We start from the raw sequence: 17,611 nt of genomic DNA on the forward strand, positions 1-17,611 counted from the left end.
CTTAGATTCTTGGTACTGCATCTGTACTAAAATATAAAATCCTATAACAGTAAATCTTACTAGTCCTATACAGTCTGTTATCCTGTGATCATGTGTTAATGTCAGTTGTACAAATTATCTGCTGTTCGCTGCAGTATTATGCAAATCGTGACATGGTTACTTACTCTGCCACACAGCAGTATGTTTAATACAGGCTCTAGTCACCAGGTGTCCCTGTTAACAGCTCAAATGCTAATCACATGCTGTTAGACAACCAATTGCATGGTTGGCTGAAACAGGGGAAACGTCTTGTAATGCTGTAACTCACCTGGTCAGTGTAAACATCAGGTGGCACTGATTTGTTGAAGAAATCTGAGCACACTGCTCCAGCCTGAAGATAGTAATGCAGAGCAGCTGAATATTGATTTGTGGCTGTTGAGAAAACAAAGAAAAACAAAAAAACACAATGTTACACATTACCCTTCTTAAAACAGGAGGCAGCCACACTTGATTTACATTTGGGTAGGCGAAAACTCCATCAGAGACAAAAAAGGAATGACAATGGAAGATAAACATTTTGGTTTTGTGAACCAGAAGCATAGATGCTCTTCACAGCAGTTGCGTCTGTGTGCACTGGCAGGTGACTACTGGCATCAGTGTTTATTTATAAAAAATACAGGATTAGAAGCATTCAATGCTAACAACTGTTAGGTTATTTGCAAGAAGGCAGAGCGTAGTTCGTAAGTTTCAATGTATTGAATAAATGTATTTTCTCATCGATTCTTCAGTTAATTATTTTCACCCTAATCTCACAACAGCCAAAGGTTCCAGGCACTATCGTGGTTTCAAGGCTGTGGCATTATAAAAGAGCCTCAAAAGGAGAGAAAACCACGACGGAAAGCACATAGTAAGCAACAAACAAGAATATTCCCTTTTTTATTAGCTTGTTCCGCCTTTACTAGTCACTATCGCCCTTAGCAGCTGGCTATAATGCTATATTAAATCCAACATAAATTGACGCCACGCCCATCACGAGCTACATCAGTTACACAGCGACTATATTATTTAAAAATAAAGTCCATTATTAGTGATAGAACATACACATGCTTAAGAAAAGCTTTGTGGTACATGCATTTTTAAGTGGTGGTATTCCATTGTTGTATTGTAGCACTGGCCGTAGATATACAATTAGCTAATGATGCCGCACAACAGAACAGTCTCCCCAAGAACATGCACCTATAGACACATGTACTGTATAGGATTCAACAACGTTATTTTTTCTCTCTATAAACACACTGGAGAAACCAATATATAGCAACTAACACAACAGTAGAGCAGACAAGGTGCGGCCAATCTGAGTGCTAGATTGGTGCTTCAACTACGAAAGCAATATACGCAGTGATTTAAATGGAAAAATAGAAGTGCAGGTACTCTGTACTTTTGTGCCTGCATTCAAACCTGGCCATGTTCAGCCAGTTTGGCAACCAGAGGAGGTTGAGGAAGACTGGGAGGGGTCTGAGGACCCTTTAACTGCCCAGCTAGAGTATGAGCCGGACTGGAGAGAGGAACTTGGGGAAGCCAGTGGTCTGAATACCTCCCCAGACCTAGGCATGTTGACTCCTCCTACAGGGATTACGGAAGAGGGAGCGTCATATGCAGTGGTGTTGCGTACGGCGGCCGAGGCTCTCCACCTTGAGCTTCCCATGGTGGCAGGTCAGGACTAACCACTAACCTCCTGACAGAGGTGCTTCATCTCGGATCCGGGAACGGCTGACGCCGGTCTGGATCTGTATCCACATAAGGGTGGAAGCCGGGGTCGACGTCGGCTGGAGGTCCAGCCGGTGCCGGCTGCTGATGTGGTGCTGGTGGAATCAGCGCCAGTGGAGGTGTCACGAGGTCGACCAGCACCGATATGGATCCAGGCCTGGATCCAAGGGGGCCTTGCGGAGCGGAGGCCGGAGCCACCGGTGTCGAAGGCCTAAGGTCCCCCCAGCCGAGTCCGCAGGTCCCAAAGGCGCACCACGGAGTCGGGCTGCCCAAAGATGGTGTGCATCGTTTTGTAAAATTGACGAAGCTGGGCAGGGGTCGCTCCCAATCCCGGGAAGGGAGGGAAGGCCGGAGTCGACCCTGAAGGCTATGAACGCAGAGCCCCGGGAGTGGCATCCCCCATACCCTTCGTCACGTCGGCCGACGGATGAGGGGAATGCCAAGAGGGGCGATGCTTCTTCGACTTCTTTTTGTGCTTCGACTTACCTGAACCTAAGTGGGAAGGCTACGAGGAGGAGTGATGATGGCTCCGCGATCGGTCCCGTGACCTTCCACGCGACCGGGACTTCAAACGACGTGGAGCTGACTGCCGGGCCTTGAGGAACTTTCGGGACCCCTTCCGCAAAGACTTTGGGGCCATGGTCCGGCAGTTGGAGAACGACTTAGGGTCGTGGTCGTGCTCCAGGCAGTATAGGCACACGCAGTGTGGATCTGTTACCGACATCAGTCGGTTACAGGAACCGCAGGCCTTCAAGCTGGGCATCCCTCGTGCACCAGGAGTCGATGTAAGACTACTAAAATAAGTCGACAAAAAGTCGCAAAACGTCAGTCAAAAAATGACTGGGGGTACTGCTCTCTTCGGATCTGCGCTTGCGGACGCTGAATTTTTTTTTTGTACAGAACTGACGTCAGCAGAGGGCGGCGTCTAAGTAACCTCCGTGGCATCGTCCACGATGCCAACGACAGACGCGGAGTCGACCGATGCCACCTACAGATGTGCAGGGGTACTGCTGACAAAAAACTTTCCTGATCCAGTCTGACGCTTGGGGGCTATTCTAAGGTAAGGAATCTATAACTAACTGTTTCTTTCAGATAGTCCAGGCAGTAATGTCTTGTGATTGTGAGCAAGATGCCCACATTTCTGCCTCATGGATATCCAGGACAAGAATGGAGCATGCTAATGCACTGCTCACAGCCTTGGCTCTCGTAGAGTGAGCATACAAGCCCTCAGTGGGCTGTTTCTTGGCCAATGCATAGCAGATCTTTTCTGTACAGTTTTTCTCTTTTTTGCTATCACATAACCCACAAAGATTTGATCGTCCAGCCGGAACTCTTGTGCGGTCAAGGTAGAACAACAACAGTCTTTTAGGGTCCCGGCTTTGTAGTCTCTCCTCTTCTTTGGAGGGATGAGGAGGAGCTAAGAAGGTAGGCAGGGTGATGATCTGCCCTACATGAAAAGGAGTGACAACCTTTGATAGAAAAGAGCCACATGTCCAGAGGACCAGTTTGTGTGGGTGAAAGTAATGTGCGCTTAGAGTGCTTGGAGTTTCTTGGCCAATGTTATAGACACTAAAAAGGTAGTTTCTATGGTCAACAGCCTAAGAGGACAATTCAGTAGAGGTTCAAATTATTATTATTATTATTATTATTATTATTAAAGGGGTTTGTAAAGCGCCTGGTGACGCCTCCCGGCGTGTCCCCGCGCTGTGGAGAGAGAGTTTTAGGAGGGGAGACAGAGATACAGACAACTATAGAGTGAATAGATAGGTTTTCAGCAATTTTCTGAAAGATGCCTCGTTTATTTCTTGTCTGATGTTCGTGGGGAGGGTATTCCACTTCTTGGCTGCAAGAGTGCGGAAGGACCTACCTCCCATTCTAGCTCTTTTAGGGAGCGTTGTTTTAAGCAAGCCCATTCCCTTAGATCTGAGGGATCTGTTGGGCTCATACAATAAAGCCAGATCGGACAGGTAGGAGGGGGCTTTTTGGTGAATAATCCTGTGGCACCAGAGGAGTACTTTATATAGTATCCTCTTGCTAATAGGCAGCCAGTGGAGGGTGGCCAGGGAAGGTCTGGAAGGAGCTCTGCGGGGAAGTCTTAGCACTAAGCGTGCTGCTGAGTTTTGCAAGACTTGTAATCTTCTGATGTTTTTTTCGGACGTGCCCAGCAGCAGCACGTTACCATAATCTATTCGGGAGGTGATAAGTGCCTGAGTCATGGTACGCCTGGAGTTCAGCGGGAGCAAGTCCAGGGTACGATTGAGGGTTTTCATGACTCCAAAGCACTTGCCTACTGTTTTTTTGACATGGCTGTCAAAGGAGAGCTTGTTGTCTATCCAGACACCCAAGTTCTTAGCTTCCTGGTTGGGAGTAGGTAAGGGTCCCAGACAGGTAGGCCACCAATCTTTCGTCCATTTTGTGTCTTTTCCTCCTATTATAAGTACCTCCGTTTTTGTGCCATTTAATTTGAGGCAGTGTTCAGTCATCCAAGCAGCAAGCTTGCACATGCAGGATTTGAAATTGTCGGCCTCGGAGGAGGGAGCTTGGGACAGGGAGATTAGAAGTTGAGTATCGTCGGCGTAGGAGACAAGCTCTACGCCGAACGATTGTACCACCTCAGCCAACGGTGCCATGTACAAGTTAAACAGGGTGGGACTCAGGGCAGAGCCCTGAGGTACCCCCTGTTCTAGCGTCATGCTGTCCGAGAGAAAAGTCTCTCTTTGGACCTGAAAACTCCTGTTGGTAAGAAAGGCCTTCAGCCATCCCAGCGCCTCTTTGGTGACCCCCGCTCTGTTTAGACACTGTAGCAAGATGGAATGTGCTACAGTGTCAAACGCGGCACTGAGGTCCAGCATGATGAGAGCCATGGTCTTGCCCTCATCAGCTCCTTCCCGCAGAGTTTCAGTCGCTCTCAGGAGAGCTGTCTCAGTAGAGAAGCTCGATCTGAAGCCCGACTGCGATATATGGAAAGCATTCTGGGCTTCGAGATGGGCCATAAGTTGGACATTGGCTACTTTCTCTGCTAGTTTTGCTAGATAGGGTAGCAGGGAGATTGGGCGTAAGTTCTCCAGTATGTCCTGACTCATATTAGGCTTTTTTTTTATGGGGAGCACTATGGCTTGTTTCCATTCAGTGGGTAAACAGGCAGTGAAGAAAGATACTTGAAGCATGTGTCTAAAATGGGGCTCTAAGACCGAGATAGTCGCAGCCACGATTTTGGGTGGCGCAGGATCTCGTGGAGAGCCGGATTTGATGCTTTTGCACATTTTTGCCAGTGTTTCAGCGGGAGGAACAGAGAATACACATAGACAGGATTGTGTACGTATGTGGTCTTCATTCTCTGTGAATTCAATGCCAGGTTTTATATTGCTAGAGAAGTTGGCATATATGTTTGTAATTTTACCTGAGAAATACGTAGCAATTTTATTGCAGGTTTCCACTGAGTCATTCTGGGAGGTGGAGTTGGAGTCGATTATTGAGATTTCCTTGTAAATCTGAAAGAGCTCCTTGGAGGAGTTTTCAGCTTCCAGGATCCGGTTGTTATAGTGAGATGCCTTGGACAAGCGTATCTTTTTATTATACTCTTTTTGCGCTGCTTTATACTGGGCTTTGATTTCAGGGCAAAATTTGTGACGCCATTCTCTTTCGAGCTTTTTACAAGCAGTTTTGAGGATCTGGAGCTCCTGACTGAACCAGGGGGCCGTTTTTTTAGTTCTCATGGCGTTGGTTACTGTGCGAATCGGAGCTGTGATGTCGAGAGCCTTTGTGATGCAGTTTTGAAGGTGTTTGTATGCTGTCTCACAATCGGCTCCTCTAGGAGGCCCTGCATCCTGAACAATTTTTGTGAACGAGTCTGCCGAGAAATTTTTCCATTTCCTGCGTTTATATCGCTGAGAGCTTTGTTTGTGATGCTCAGTCCTATCTAGTTGGAATTGTATGGGGATAATGAAATGATCAGACCATGGTATTGGCTGGGGAGGTAGGGTCTGAACTCCCTTCCAGTTCCCAAAAACTGGGTCCAATAAATGTCCTATTTGGTGTGACGGATCGTTATTTTTTAATTCTAGTTCTAGGGAGAGTAACTCAGACTTAATGTCTGTCGCCTCCTTATCGAGGGGATCGTCAAAATGGACATTTAAGTCTCCTAGCACTAATACTCGAGTTTTTCTAAGTGCTAGATGGGTCAAGGCTTCCATGAGAGAGGGAGTAAAATCATAGAGCCTTCCAGGGGGACGGTACACAAGGATACCTGAGATAGAGTGGTTGGGTCCAGTATTGATGGTGAAAGAGCCAGCTTCACTATGGTCAACCGAGATAGGAGAGAGGGTGCATTCTAGAGGGGCTTAATTAGCAATGGCAATGCCACCACCTCTGCCATCATTCCTATCCAGTCTGGAGAGGGAGTATCCGGGAGGTAGGGCCTGAATGATATCGGGGTCTGAGTATTCGTCCAGCCACGTTTCCGTGAGAAACAGGATGTTGATGTCATCATCTTCGAGTAAATGAAAATTTTCTATACGGTGTTTTCGAAGAGATCTGCAGTTAAGCAGGGCTGCTTTGATTGTGTTGATTGTACTGGTAGTAGTAGCATGATTGTCCGGGACAAATGTGCATATGGTACAAGTTTTTAGCGATAGAGCATTCATAGAGTGTTTGCAGCATGAGGGAGTGTTAGGCTGGATGTCCAGCAGTTCCTGTCTGCCATACCTTATGATGGTTGGTGTGAGAGAGCCAGGGTTTATGGCCCCGCGCCCCGTCTGGCCGCGGACGGGCGCAGACGGGCTTGACTTTGGCTCGACTTCGGCTACATTTATAGTGTAGGGAGGGGGTCGCTAGATCGCTGACCTGTGCTCCCTGAGCCCGGAAGTGCAAGGCTCCTCCTCACCCTCCGCATCAAACGCCCATGATTGGACGCGGCGGACCGGGCGGGAGTGGGTGGAAACAAACAGCTTGAAAGTGAGGTGCAGTGATACAGGTACAATCAGGAAAAACACTGAACGTTTTTAAAATAGCCTTAATCGCTACATTAAAACAGGAACGCTATAATAACAGCGCGAGCAGTGTAACTGACAGAAAATTTTAGCGCTAAGTGGGTAGAGCTCGCCTCTGCCACCGGCAACACTCTTCTCCACAGCGCGTACTAACAGAGCTGACCTTTAAGTAGTCTTCCACCGACAGCGTCGCTAGAGCGCTGACCTGTGCTCCCTGAGCCCGGAAGTGCAAGGCTCCTCCTCACCCTCCGCATCAAACGCCCATGATTGGACGCGGCGGACCGGGGCGGGAGTGGGCGGAAACAAACAGCCTGAAAGTGAGGTGCAGTGATACAGGTACAATCAGGAAAAACACTGAACGTTTATAAAATAGCCTTAATCGCTACATTAAAACAGGAACGCTATAATAACAGCGCGATCAGTGTAACTGACAGAAAATTGTAGCGCTAAGTGGGTAGAGCTCGCCTCTGCTACCGGCAACACTCTTCTCCACAGCGCGCACTAACAGAGCTGACCTTTAAGTAGTCTTCCACTGACAGCGTCGCTAGAGCGCTGACCTGTGCTCCCTGAGCCCGGAAGTGCAAGGCTCCTCCTCACCCTCCACATCAAACGCCCAAATGGGGCGCACATCAATAAAAGTAAGGACCAGGCAGAGGTCCCACTGAGGCTTAATAAGTCTTTAGGTGGAAACGTATTGTAACCCTTCCTGGATCCTAGACACAACTGGTGACTTAAAGAGAGAAGGTTGGTCTGGCAACCGCAAAAATGCAGAAATTGCAGTATGGTAACCCATAACTGTGCCCTAAGCAAAGCCCTCCTGGGCAAAGACAGTGCAAACAAGAGAACTTGTGATGCAGGTGCAGACAGGGTGTTAACATTAAGAGAGGAACACCATGATACAAACTTTTCTGAAAGGTAGGCATATACAGTCTAGTGGGGGGCCGCCTGGCTGTCAGAATGACATCACAGACTTCTGGAGGAAGGTCGAAGGCTGTCAACTGTTCTTGCAAGATCTCCATGTATGGAGGTGTAGTGCACAGTTTCTGGTGCAAGACTCTGTCCTGTTGCTGCAGCAGAAGATCTTCATGAAGAGGAAGCCTGATCGGAGGACTGATGGCAATGCTCAGCAGCTAGGAATACCAGTGTCTCCATGCCCAATCGGGAGCCACAAGAATGACTTGGGCCAGGTCGTTCCTGATCGTCTTGGGACCTCTGGGCAGGAGTGGTATAGACAGAAAGGTGTACAGTAGGCTGGAGCTCCACCTGAGACAAACAGAGTTTCCGAGCGACAGTCGCCTTGGAAACTCCAGTGCGCAGAACAGCTGACACTGCACAGTCTCGGTGGTGGCGAACACATCTAACCAAGGGTCTCCCCACTGCTGAAAAGAAACCTTGCACCACTTCCAGATGAAGATGTCATTTGTGATCTGCTAGACATCTTTGGCTGAGCTTGTCCGCTCTGGGGTTCAGAGACTCTGCCAGGGGTTGAACCACCAGGGAAATGCCCAATGTTCCAGCCATATCCAGAGACGCAGGGCCTCTTGACAAAGAGTCCACGACCCCACTCTCCCTATTTGTTGCATCACCACATGGCTGTGGTATTGTCTTTGAACACCTGCAGTAGCCTTCACTTGATGCAGGGTAGAAAGGCTTTCAATGCCAGTCTGATCACTGGAGCTTCAGCAGGTTGATGTGGAGTCCTGATTCCGCCAGAGACAAGAGGCTTCTAATCTCCACCTCTCCGAGATGGCTGCCTCAGCCCAAGAGTGGCACATCTGTCACTATTGTCAGATCTGGATAGAGAAGAGAGAGGCGGTGTGCATCTCATCCAATCGTGGTTAGTTAACCACCACTGGAGATCTTTTGCAGTGCCCTTTGAGATCTGGACCACTGGAACTTCAGGTCCCATTGCAGAACCAGCATATGCCATCAAGCATGTGTCACAATACAGGCCTAGCAGCCTCAGAGTCAGTCTCACCGAAATCTAGCCTGAATATCCTAGACTCGCCGTTCGGGAGGTTAAGTCCAAAACTGCACTGTGTCCAGAATAGCTCTGATGAAAGAGGCATATGAGTAGGGGTCAGACGTTACTCTGCCATGTTAGACAGTGAACCCCAGTGAGTGCAGGAAGTTCGCCATAGTCTGGAGGAGAGAGACGACTGCCTGGGGCGAGCCTGCCTTCAACAACCAGTCATCAAGATAGGAGATGACTAGCACCCCTGATCTCTGCAGATGAGCTGCAACCCCGCCATCACCTTAGTGAAAACCTGAGGAGCGCTGGTACGGCCAAAGGGTAGCACAGTGAACTGAAAGTGCTTGTGGCCTAACTTGAACCGCAGGCGACACCTATGGGCGGGCAGGACGGGGATATGGATGTAGGCATCCTGCAAGTCCAGCACTGCCATCCAGTCTTCAGGGTCCAAGGGAGACAGGACTTGAGCCAGCATGAGAATTTTTTTCAAGAAAAAATTGAGACGGCGCAGGTCTAGGATAGGACAAAGTCCTCCGCCCTTCTTGGGCATCAGAACGTAGTGGGAAAAGCTACCTTGGCCAAGAGAGAGACCACTTTCTGATGGAGTAAGGAGATATGGTCTTCCGATAGCCTGTCGCAAGTGGGTGGCATGGGCGGAAGAGCAGTCACGAAGGGGAATAAGTAGCTCATTTGGACAATCTGGAGAACTCAGACATCAGATGTTGTTGACCTCCAGGTGTGCAGGTGATGGCGTATCCTGCCTCACACTGGGTGCCCATTTTTTTTTGTAAAACAATTTTTATTGCAGAGTTTAATGCAAGTAATACAATAAATTTCCAAGTAATTTCGTGCGGGACCTTAGATTCCTTTGCTCCTTCCGGTTATCACGTACACAGCCTTATAACCCGCATCCCGGAGGCCGGGTGGCGTCTCTCACATTGATTACATCCTCCTAACCGCTTAGCGCAGTCATTCCCAGTGGTCTACCGCTTTCTGCTTTTAACTTTTATCATCATTCTCCCCCCCAGCATCCGACAGATGTTTGCTGTGTCCTCTGTTACAACTGGGACGCTGCTCCCTCCCCCCCGCGGTGTCCTATGCCTGCGTCTGGTGTCAGTATACTTAATTATGTTGGTAGTCTCAGGAGTCTGAAGTCTATCATTGGGTGTGTGTGTCCGGGGTCAGTGCTGGGATTGGAATCGCCTCCCCTGGGGCCCCTGGATCTATAGCTTCCCCCTCCTCTTCACTCTCCACTGCACTATCCCTGAGAGCCTGAACCAGGATTTCCCACGCTAGCGCTGTTTCCTGAGCTTTCTCATCCGATCTACGTCGGGCCAGTTGGTATCTAACTGTGCTCTCTGCCGCAGCCCATTTCAGAAATTCGTTCAGCCATTTCCGGTGTGTCGGTGCTGCCTTCGATTTCCACCCCCTGGTGAGCTCCCTCTTTGCAATAAGTAGGCCCATGTCTATAAATTTGCTTGATAGTTTGTTTTTGCGTGTGTGCGGAAACCAGTGTAAGAGTGCAACCGCGCCGTCATATTGTAGTTCCCTGTCTGTTACCTCGTTCAGGGTGTCGTCCACTTCCCTCCAGTAGTCTTGCAAATGAGGACAGCCCCTCAGCATGTGTAATAAGTCCGCACCTAGTAGCGCACACCTGGGGCATGCTGCGTCCTCTGCGCCAAAGTATTGCGCTATTTTATTCGGGTTAAGGTAGGCCCTATGGAGAATGTAAAGATGTATCAATTGGAAGCGGGCGTTCCTGGTGCCCTTCCTGGTTCTCTGAACTAATTGGGACCACGTTGTATCCGGGATTTCTCTCTGTAGGTCAGCCTCCCACTGGGTTTTGAGGAGCGTAAGAGGCTGCAGATTCTCTGTGTGCAATCTGGAGTAAAGGCACGTAACTGCCTTGAACGTCCCTGCCGCCATCATCGTGTATTGGCACGCCGGCGATGTTTTGGGTTCAATTCGTCCCTCCCCCCAGTGTGCCTGTATGGCCCTCACCACGGCCGCGTGTAGTAAATAGTCTCCTCTTGGGAGGTCGTATTGTTCCTGCAGGGTCTGGTACGGTGTTAGCACCCCGTCGGTATAGAGGTCTCCCACCATCTGTAGACCAGCCTCCTCCCAAATTTGGAGGTTCGACCAGTCTCCACCATGTGGTAGCGCTGTTATCATACCTATTGGGATTTCGGGCGCATACGGGTGCCCAGGACCGGCTCGTTTTTGCATGCGGTTCCAACATAGTCTCAGCGTCCGTTCCTCATGGGACAGCCCTCTGAGTGTTAGCCTCTGTTGTAAGGCTATATACACTAGCACATGGCGGGGGGTGCCGATGTCCCTCTCTTGTTCCGGGCCCCGATACACCCTTGCCACCTCCTGCGTGAAAAACTGTAGTTGGGCTGCCAGGTAATAGAGCTCGAACTCAGGGACCGCTAGTCCTTCCTCGTTCTTCGGGCGGGTCAGGGTCGCCAATGCTATTCTCCGCCTGCCTGTCCCCCACAGGAAGGAAACTATTTGGGATTTTAGGCGTTTAAAGATGTCTCCTGGTATCCATATAGGAAGGGTCCTAAAAAAGTACAATAATCGTGGCAGGGCAATCATTTTGAGCAGGGATACCCGGCCTGTCATGGACAAAGGGAGGGTGGCCCAGAAGGCCATGTTGCCTTGCAACGCTCGGAGACAGCGGCCTATATTGCCATCTAACAGGTCAGCGGGCTCGTGGTAGATATATACCCCAAGATAGTGTAGACAGTCAGGCTCCCAGCGCAGCTCGGGGCGGGCCAAGGGGCACCTCTCCGCCTTCCGCAGCGGAAAGAGGCAAGTTTTCGCCCAGTTCACTTTTAAGCCAGAGACACCCCCGAATCGCGCCAGGAGATCCTCCGCACCCTCCATTGCCTCTTCGGCGTTATCCAAGAATAGCAGGAGGTCGTCCGCGTACAATGATATATAGTGGTGGGCCCTTCCAACCTCCAACCCGCGGTAAGAATCACCTCTTCTAGCCAGTGTCGCTAACGGCTCCATCGCAAGAGCAAATAATAGGGGAGAAAGTGCACACCCTTGTCTAGTTCCCCTATTCACCTCATATCGATCCGATATCAAAGCACCCACTCTCACCCTAGCGCCTGCCGATGCATAGAGCACCTTTGTCCATTGCACGTAACCTTCGCCTAGGCCAAAACTATGCATCACCATGTACAAGTAACCCCACTACAGGCTATCGAAAGCCTTCTCTATGTCGATCGCCAACACCGCCGGGGCTCTTGCGGTCGGCGGAGGGTCTGCTAGTAGCCTAAGCAGCCTACGAATGTTGTGTGACGTGTTTCTGGTAGGGAAGAAGCCCGACTGGTCCCTATGGATCAGATCCTGCATATGGGCTACCAGTCTAGTGGCTAGGATCGTGCTTAAAATTTTATAGTCTGTCGTCAGCATTGACAACGGTCGGTACGAAGCCGGATCCGTGCTATCTCTACGTGGTTTTATCAGGGGAATCATGATCGCCTCGCGCATCGAGTGGGGTAACTCGCCCTTCTCTTTGGCTTCATTATATATTATTTGAAGTCTTGGGGCTAGTAAATCTATGTATTTCCAGTAAAACTCGATGGGCAGTCCGTCCTGGCCTGGCGTTTTATTGCGCGCCATTCTCTTTATGGCCCCTTTAATTTCTGCTAAGTCGATCGGGCCCCCGATGGCTTCAGCTTGTTCCTGCTCTAGGTGAGGCAGCTGGACCTCAGTTAACAAGGCCTCTATCGCCTCACTCCGATTCTCCAGGTCCCTTCTATACAGCCTTTCATAATATGCTCTAAAGCAATTCAATATGTCCAGCTGGGTGTTGTAGACATCGCCACCCGCTCCTTTCAGGGATAGTATCGGGGTACTGCCCCTACTGGGGTTGGCCAGCCAGGCTAGGAGTGTCCCTGTCTTATCCCCCTCAGCGAGAGTTTTAGTCAAATACGTTTTGTTTGCGAAGCTACGTAGGCGCTCCACCTCTACTGCCACCGCCTCTCGCGCCGCACATACCCTTTCCTGCAGTTAGGGGCGGTTGGGTAGTTTTTCTCTACATCCCTCAATTTCCGTTCAGCCTTGTCTAAATCGTCCACTAGTGTCCGCCGTGCACCCGCAAATTTCCCTATACAGTGCCCCCTCACCACTACCTTGAGAGCATCCCATTCTGTAGCCCTGGAGGAGGCAGTCCCCTCATTCTCCGCAAAGTATTGGGAGATTCTGTCTTCTAATGCTGCGCTGAACGGCGGGTCATCCAACGTATCCGGTCGAAGCCGCCACGTCGGGATCAGCGGAACTTCGTTTATCCAAGCCAGTGTGAGGAGTAAGGGGTTGTGATCTGACACCGTGCGTGCTAAATATTCAGTCCGGGCAACCATCGATAATACCGGCTGGGAGCACAGGAAAGCATCTACGCGAACGTGGAGGTCGTGTATGCTGGAGTAGCAGGAATAGTCCCTCTCTGTCGGATGTTGCACTCGCCATACGCCCGTCAGGTCCCACTTCCCCTGCCAGTTTGATCTGTGTTTCGCTAATCTGTGTACTGGGGATGCATGCAGTGGCGGGTGCGATCTATCCAAGGTGGTGTCCTCAATAGAGTTGAAGTCCCCCCCCCATCAGTACTGGTCCAGTAAAATAGGTAGCTAACAGCCTGGAAAGCCTAGTGAAATATGATGCTTGCTCCACGTTCGGCGCATAAGTGCTGCAGAGTGCTATATGGCGACCTCTGAGCAAGCCCTCAACTGCTACAAATCTCCCATCCGGGTCTACAGTGTGCCTAGTGACCTGGAAGGGAACCCCCGCACGAATCCAAATTAGTACCCCCCCTGGCAAACGCTGAATACGTGGTGTAGAACAGGTGACCCCTCCATCTCCTTTGCAGTGCGACACCCTCTTTTTCAGTTAAATGGGTCTCTTGCAGAAAGGCAATGTGAACCCCTCTGCGGACAAGGTAGGAATGTATCTTGTGCCTCTTCGTCATTGAATTCAGACCCCGCACATTCCAGGACACACATTTTAATGACCCCACACTATCCATTATCTCGGTGTAGTCGGACTAGGTCCATTTCCAGTAGTAACCAGACGCTAGGTATGACACCAGCCCCGCCTACCCCCAACAATCCTACCCCCACCCCTCTCTGAGCTCCGTTCCCTCCCAGCTCAGTCCCTCCCCCCTCTACCCACATCATGCCCTGAGTCACTCCAACTTCTCCGGCCTCCCCCCCCCCCCCCAGAACAGGACCTAACTGCAAAAGAGTTACCCCCATCCAAACAAGTGAGCAACGTGCTCTCAAAACGTCTTACTCCGCAGTCTATACTGCGGTGGCCTTATGGGCCTCTGGGTGTGCGTACTAGCTTCTGTTACGTTCAGTTGCCTTCCCTGTTCCCCCGCCCCTCAATATGCATCTAGACTCACGTTAGTCCAGTCTCACAGCTGCCTGCTCAAGTGTGCGTGCGCGCCATACTAGCTAGACTGTCGCAGCTAGTCCCCCATGTCCCAGTTGTATGTTCGTGGCTCAGTTGCCAATGATTTCCTCTGCCGTCTGTGGTGTGACTCTCGGGCCCCTCGCATTCCCTAGTTCCGATAACTCAGTCTCTGAGCCCGTGCCCTGTGCCTCCAAGCCCGACTCCCTCCCCGATTGGGTCAGTGCTGTGCCCGAAACCTCCTTCACCGCCTGCAGTGCTGCTCTCCGTTCTTCACCTGTTTGGGATTCCGTCGGTTTTCTGGAGCCCTGTCTCCGCCCCCGGAGCCTCCTCGACTTTCTCACTGTCTGCCTCTTACGCTCCTCCTCGGCCCTGTATCGTGCTCCATCCGTTCCTGCTTTGTAAGAGTCTCACCAGGTCCATGCCTCTGCCGCTGTTTCAAAAAACTGAGCTTTCTCATCCACTACAACTCGGAGCCTAGCTGGGAACAACAGGGAATATTGTATACCTTCCGTGCGTAGCTCCTTTTTGAGTGAGAGAAAAGAGGCGCGCATTTTCTGAGTTTCGAAGGTATAGTCCGGGAATAGGGTCACATTGCTGTTGTCCACCTGAAAGGGACCCGCATCTCTGGCCCGTTGCAATAGCCAGTCCCTGTCTTTGTAGTGTAGCAGCTTGATGACCACAGGGCGGGGCGGCAGACCCGGCTTCGGGGGCCTGGACGGGACTCGATGTGCTCGCTCCAGCATGAAAAAGGGGGAAAGGCCCTCGGGGGCCACCACAGTCCTTAGCCAATCATCCAGGAATCCCACAATGTCTGTACCCTTTTTTTTCTCCGGAAGGCCTACTAGGCGTACGTTGTTCCGCCGGCTGCGGTTTTCTGCATCCTCAGCTCGTCTTTCTAGCACTTGTATGCGGTCTAGCGCCTCCGTGAGCCGCCCCTCCATCGATTTGTGAGCTGGTACTATGTCTTTTATGGCGCCTTCCGCCTCCTTGACTCTGTCCGCCAGTTTCGCGTGATCAGCCCGTAGAAGCCCCAATCCCGTTGATACCTGCACAATGTCCTGATGCAAGGTGTCTTTTGTGGCTGCAATAGCTTGCAGGATCCGGTCTTGCATTTGTTGCAGGTCTGTTGTGGATTGAGGGATGTCCTCTGGTGTCTTTGTGGCGGGGCTGCCATCTCCCAGCGCCCCTCTCGGCTTCCCCATTGTGCACCAGTTGCCGCAAGCTGGGGTCCCGGGGCAGGTCAGGGCGTCCGGGGCAGTCTCTGCAGGCCGTCAGTGGCTGATTAGTCAGGGTGCACCCAGAGCGTTGTTTCACGCTCCCTTTCCCCACAAGGTAGTTAGCTCTTAGATCTTGCCGCCGAGATTGGGACCGGTCCAGGCGGGACCACGGCCTCGCTGGTGCCTATGTGTTAAAGCACACTTGTCTCTCCGCAGATCCACCTCCGCACTGCCGCCGGGCTTCGGTGCAAATGTCGCGGCCCACTTCTGTTCTCAGGCACGGTAGGTGCCAACCCCGCAGGGTGTAGTTTCACCGGGCCACCCTCCCCAGAACCCGCTCCCCACAATAATGTACCTGGTTCGCCTGTTAGAGCAGGGCAAATCTGGAGGAGCGTCCTAGGTATACTCTGGTGGAGGCGGGGGTCCGTGTTCACCGGCTTCTTCAGGAAAGACAGGCCAGGCCAGGGCCTCCTCGCACTGGGCTCTGCTGCCTGGGCGCCCATCGGGCAGCTGGGGGGGGGGGGGGGCTTGACCGTTCCCGCATGGGCCGGCCGCCCTGCAGGGGAAGCAGCTGTCGGGTAGGCCAGAGGTGCGCAATGTAGCGTGGTTCCGTGGGCCCCGTGTCACTGATGCCAGGCCGCCTCCCGGTACCAGCAGCGGCCGCGGGCTCCAGAGCGGGCGGAGTGCAGGTCGGGCACAGCTCCTGTACGTCAGGGGTCAGGGCGCCCTCTCCCCACTACGGTCCTCGGGGCTCCGGTCCAGAAATCCCCTTGCCGGGGGAAGTGGGGCACGTTGCAGAAGGCGTTCCACTCCAGTCGGGTCTAGGCCTCGGTGAAGCCGGGGTCTCGATTTACGACCCCCCGGGAGGGCCAGAGCTGCATCCGGGCCGCCGGGCGCCCCGCTGGAACGGCCGGGGGCCCTACCGTCCCCGGAGGCCCTGTAGGCAATCTGGGCCCCGCAGACTGGATCGGCGCTGCGGCCGCTAGTGTCCAAGGAGGTATTGCTGCCCTACCCCTCAGGTCTCCCGGGTGTCTCCTCCCGGTCGCGCCCCTCCGGCGCAGCCCCCTTGCACAAGAGTCGGGGGCTCCGGCAGATTTACCCCCTCCTGGCCGGGTCTCGTGGCGCCGGTCCGGCGGACCTCGTCCAGGTCTGGGGGCCGGTCCAGCAGGCGCGGCCCCCCCGGTCCCGGCCTGGGCGGATCAGGTCTTCTCCCTCGTCGGGGCGCCAGGCCCAGAAGACGCCGGGGTCTCGATTTCTGCGCACTGGGCGGGGAGGCGCTGCACTGGGGTCGTCGGGGCGCCGCGAGCAGCTCCTCAGCGTCTGACGCGAAGAGGGGGTCGCGGACCGCACCCGCCGGGCTCGCACCCCTCAAGCTCACCGGGCAGCACTCTGGTCTCCGCAGTCGGGCCACCGGGTCCACGCCACAGGGTCTGTGACTCTGCTGACGGCGAGGACACCGCCATCTTGTGCCTCAGGTCTGCGAATGTTCGCCAGCCTTTCGCGCCTCTCCCGGTCCGGCAATCGGCACTTTCGCAGCACCGGACCAGGCGTCAGTAGAACACTTGGGGTTGGCCGTCCTTCCACGGGGTTCCCAAGCTGCTTGAAGGATAATTTGACGGATAACGGGCGGTGGGGTCGGGAGCCTCACTAGGCTGCGACCATTCTTGTTGGCAGCTAGCCACGCCCCTCCACACTGGGTGCCCATGATGGTCGGAGGGCAAACTAAAGGGACTTGGAGGCTGCGGCTGTCGGGGGAGTGGAGGACTTGCCTGACCTCGGACTACCTGACCCACAGGATCTGTGGGTACAGTGTCCTTAACCACACAGGGGCTGGAAAGCTTGTGCACCGTGGTGGCTGGACAGGTATTGATGTGGCTGGAAGCCCATTTCTGTGGCCGCGAAAGGCAGACGGGGGTTGACTGGGGGTCATGGACCGGCCCAAGGACCTGGCCATAGCTCTGCTGCCTTGAAGTGCTCCAGCCGGAGTCCGCCTTTTCGATGAAGAGACGGATCTATCAAAGGGCATGCCCATGAGCAAGGCCTGGACATTCCCGGAAAAGCCAGTAGTTCTCAACCAGTCATGGTGCCTAAGGTCCATCAACAAAGAAACAGCTCTGCCCAGTAAGTTGGTTGTATCACAGCCCACAGCGTATGACAAACCTAGCTGTGCCCCTCCTGTCACAATAGTTTGGAAGAATATGGCTCGGATTTCATCCGAGACCAAAGGCAGCACCTGCTCAACCAAGTCCCAGAGAGAGTGTGGG

At 52.5% G+C, this 17,611-nt stretch overlaps 1 protein-coding gene across 1 annotated transcript in view; it reads right to left on the minus strand.

The window, feature by feature from the left end:
• Positions 1–17,611, minus strand: part of INTS8 (integrator complex subunit 8) — a 793,677-nt gene that overhangs the window by 119,243 nt on the left and 656,823 nt on the right. Inside the window, exon 23 of the mRNA XM_086966019.1 lies at positions 308–411. Coding sequence (XP_086822145.1) covers positions 308–411 — 104 coding nt within the window. The remainder of the gene's footprint in view (positions 1–307; positions 412–17,611) is intronic.

The sequence above is a fragment of the Lissotriton vulgaris genome, chromosome 4_1 (assembly GCF_964263255.1).
Source record: "Lissotriton vulgaris chromosome 4_1, aLisVul1.2, whole genome shotgun sequence".
Lineage (NCBI taxonomy): Eukaryota > Metazoa > Chordata > Amphibia > Caudata > Salamandridae > Lissotriton > Lissotriton vulgaris.